The sequence below is a fragment of the Adiantum capillus-veneris genome, chromosome 24, assembly GCF_014529385.1.
Source record: "Adiantum capillus-veneris isolate H3 chromosome 24, ASM1452938v2, whole genome shotgun sequence".
Classification (NCBI taxonomy): Eukaryota; Viridiplantae; Streptophyta; class Polypodiopsida; order Polypodiales; family Pteridaceae; genus Adiantum; species Adiantum capillus-veneris.
The window spans coordinates 98,154,454-98,158,793 of NC_140954.1; the positions used below are offsets into that span (position 1 = coordinate 98,154,454).

Sequence of the window (4,340 nt, forward strand, 5' to 3'; positions counted from 1 at the left end):
GGCCACTTAATGCTCAAAAGCCAAGCTTTTCCACAGGCACTTTGGCTTAAGGTTGTCATGTGTGTTGCATATCTACTCCAAAAATTTCCCACTAAATCCTTGTAGTCTATTACTCCATACAAAGCTTGGCATGGCAAGAAGCCTTCTATCGTTCACTTATGCGTCTTTTGGTTTCTTGGGCTATGCTTTATCTCATAGACCTTGTATCTTCTTCCAATCAATGAACTAAGCTTTTCGGTGGCTACTCTTGTCTTTCTGCGTGATTCCCTAAGTGGTTAGCACAACTTTTTTTTAGGCCTCTTACCTACATGCTTCAATTGCTTGTACGGGAGCAATTTTTACGGAGTGAGAGGGCAGTGAAAGACCTTTCTCAACTGTCAAGGTCCAAGGGAGGGGGACCAAGCACTGGTCTCTACCACAAAGGACGTGTAGTCCTACAACGCAAGTACAGGCAATGACTTTCTACATGCTACGCTGTCGCATAATAATTGGCAATCATTGCCATGCATGTTACATGTGCTGACTTGTTTGATATCTGACGGTGCTCGGCAAAAATTACCATCTGTAATAGCTACTAGGTGAATGGCCGAGATGGCATGCCCCACGACCCTAGACCTTGGTGGTGAGTAAGAGCTATAATTTCTATGTTTCGATTGCATCAATGGACTTGTAGGAGCTTGTAGATGTTGTAGAGTTACTTGCGTGGCACACTCCGATGTGAACTTGACATGGTCAAGTTGTCTTACGATTATCTTCACATTCATCCTTTGGTGCTTAGTCATACACATTGAGACATCATCCATTATGGGATCAGCCACGTTCTCTCATTCAAACATATGATCGCAGGCACCACGAAGGATGGTTGGAGACGTCACTCATACCATATGAGAAGATTTTTAGCTTCTAGGTATTCAGTACTAATTGTACAATCCACCATTCCTGAAAATGGCCAAGGTCTCTTCATTGCTCAAGACCTATGTGTGCTAAGGAGCTCAGAGATCACTTTCATGTCATGTTGTGGACCAACCTATGAATCCATGGCATCAACTTGTTTGCCACACAAGTACAGAAATTTATGGGCTATATCTGATAGTACAACCTCCTTTGCATCAGAAGGAAATATTATTGTGGAGAGCGTCTTTATATTAATGGATGGCCCTATACCGAAGAAAATTGCTACCTTCAATCTTCTATTTTTATTCACGTAAAGTATTTCTATTTTTTTATTATCTAAAATCAATGCCTATTAGTGTCCAACTTCTAATTGTGCTTGATGGCCACTTGCTCTCTGCCAAGGTATTGCCATCAAGAGAAGATGCCAAAAAAGATCATGATCACTAGTGAACTTGATTACAACAAGACCATGCAAGCAAAAACCTTGTATTTTGTACAGTGGGAAGTTCAAGCATGCCATTTTATGTCCTCAATGCTAGCCACATGTTAGCCACATGCCTTCAAGATATCAGCATAGCTTTCAAGGCAAAAGCATAGGTGATTTCATCTGGAGAGAAGCCTTCACTTTGCATCCGCTGAAGACAACCCAGAGCTTCTTGGCCCAGCCCCTGTTCAGCATATCCTGCAATCAATCCATTCCAAGAGTCGACATTCCGGCCAGGAAGCTCCTCGAGCATTTTGTGTGCTTTCTGAAGTACACCACATTTGGCATACATGTTGACCAAGGCATTGCCAAGCACCACTGTTTTCGACAGGCCCTTGCTAACAAGATCATTGTGAATTTTTTCGCCCAAATCAGTATCTTGCGTAGTGCCACAAGCCTTCAAGACAAAAGCATACGTGATTTCATCTGGAGAGACGCCCTCACTTCTCATCCGCTGAAAACAGCCCAGAGCTTCCTGGCTCTGCCCCTGTTGGGTGTATCCTGCAATCAATGCACTCCAAGAGACGACATTCCGGACAGGAAGCTCATCAAACACTTTTTGTGCTTTTTGAAGCACACCACATTTGGCATACATGTCGACCAAGGCAGTGCCAAGCACGGAGTTTTCTTTCAACAGCCCCTGACTACCAATATCATCGTGAATTCTTTTGCCCATATCAACATCTTGCATAGTACCACATGCCTTCAAGATGCAAGCGTAGGTGATTGCGTCAGGAGAGATGCCCTCACTTCGCATCTGCTGAAAACAGCCCAGAGCTTCCTGGCCCTGCCCCTGTTCGGCATATCCCGCAATCAATGCACTCCAACAAACAACACTCCGAACAGGAAGCTCCTCAACCACTTTTTGTGCTTTCTGAAGTACACCACATTTGGCATACATGTCGACCAAGGCATTGCCAAGCATGGCATCTTTTTTCAACAGCCCCTGGCTAACAATATCATCATGAATTCTTTTGCCCATATCAGCATCTTGCATAGTACCACATGCCTTCAAGATGCAAGCGTAGGTGATTGCATCTGGACAAATGCCCTCACTTTGCATCCGCTGAAAACAGCCCAGAGCTTCCTGGTCCTTTCCCTGTTGAGCATATCCCGCAATCAGTGCGTTCCAAGATATGACGTTCCGGACAGGAAGCTCCTCAATTACTTTTTGTGCTTTCTGAAGGACACCACATTTGGCATACATGTCAACCAAGGCATTGCCAAGCAGGACGTCTTTTTTCAACAGCCCCTGATTAACAATATCATCATGAATTCTCTTGCCCATATCAGCGTCTTGCCTGGAGCCACATGCCTTCAAGATACAAGTGTAAGTGATTGCATCTGGAGAGATGCCCTCGCTTCGCATCCGCTGGAAACAGCCTAGAGCTTCCTGGCCCTGGCCCTGTTGAGCATATCCTGCAATCAGTGCACTCCAAGCGACGACATTCCTGATAGGAAGCTCGTCGAGCACTTTTTGTGCTATCTGAAGTACACCACATTTGGCATACATGACGACCAAGGCAGTGCCAAGCACAACATTTTTCTTCAACAGCCCCTGACTAACAATATCATCGTGAATTCTTTTGCCCATATCAGCATCTTGCGTTGTGCCACATGCCTTCAAGATGCAAGCATAGGTAATTGCATCTGGAGAGAAGCCCTCCCTTCGCATCAGTTGAAAACAGCCCAGAGCTTCTTGGCCCTGTCCCTGTTGGGCATATCCAGCAATCAATGCATTCCAAGAGACGACATTCCGGACAGGAAGCTCCTCCAGCACTTTTTGTGCTTTCTCAAGGACACCACATTTGGCATACATGTCGACTAAGGCAGTGCCAATCACGACGTTGTTCTGCAACAGCCCCTGACTAACAATATCGTCATGAATCCTTTTGCCCATATCAGCGTCTTGAGTAATGCCACATGCCTTCAAGATACAAGCGTAGGTGGTGGTATTTGGAGAGATGCCCTCGCTTTGCATCCACTGAAAACAGTCCAGAGCTTCTTGGCCCTGCCCTTGTTGGGCATATCCTGCAATCAACGCATTCCAAGAGACGACATTCCAGACAGGAAGCTCCTTAAGCACTTTTTGTGCTTTTTGAAGCATACCACATTTGGCATACATGTCGACCAAGGCAGTGCCAAGCACAACGTCGTTTTCCAACAGCCCTTGACTGACAATATCATCGTGAATTCTATTGCCCATATCAGCATCTTGTGTAGTGCCACATGCCTTCAAGGTGCAAGCATAGGTGATTGCATTTGGAGAGACGCCCTCGCTTTGCATCCGCTGAAAACAACCCAGAGCTTCCTGGCCCTGCCCTTGCTGGGCATATCCTGCAATCAGTGAATTCCAAGACACAACATCGCGGACACGAAGCTCATCAACGACTTGTTGCGCTCTGACAAGTGCACCGCACTTGACATACATACTGACTAATGTGTTCCCTAAGTATATGTCCTTCTCAAGCAATCCACTATCGCAAATATCAGCATGTATCCTACTGCCTTGGTACAAATCCTTCCTCTTAGCACAGTCTTTAAGTGAGCTCACAAAAGAAAGACTCATTCTCTTCCTCTCCATGTTTTGGCGGTGCTTTGTGAACACGGCTTAGTTCGAAAATGTGTGTGTGTGTGTGTGTGTGTGTGTGTGTGTGTGTGTGTGTGTGTGTGTACAAAGACAGAGGTTCTCACCTTCACCAAAACAGTGGCACATCAACCGACTCCCCTCGCCCCTCTGTTGCGACGCGAAGCCATCACTGCCATGGTATGAGATGGTCAAATAATGTGAAATTAGAAGCGAGATTTTTGGGAAATATGTATTCAAACAATAGGTAAAGAAAAATTGGGCTTTTGAAATTAACGGGTTTTTTTCTCTCTTTTTTTTGGGAAATATGTTAGGTAAAGAAAAATCAAAAAAATTGCAGGTTTTTCTGAAAATTATAACTAAACTAAGGAAAAT

At 44.9% G+C, this 4,340-nt stretch overlaps 1 protein-coding gene across 1 annotated transcript; it reads right to left on the reverse strand.

Annotated features, from left to right (window-relative positions):
• Nucleotides 1-337: 337 nt before the first annotated feature.
• LOC147426830 (pentatricopeptide repeat-containing protein At3g09040, mitochondrial-like) lies at nucleotides 338-3,983 on the reverse strand. Its single transcript, XM_086498718.1, has one exon. The coding sequence runs from the start codon at nucleotides 3,960-3,962 to the stop codon at nucleotides 1,455-1,457; it is 2,508 nt and encodes an 835-aa protein (XP_086354844.1). The 5' UTR covers nucleotides 3,963-3,983; the 3' UTR covers nucleotides 338-1,454.
• Between the last annotated feature and the right edge of the window lie 357 nt (nucleotides 3,984-4,340).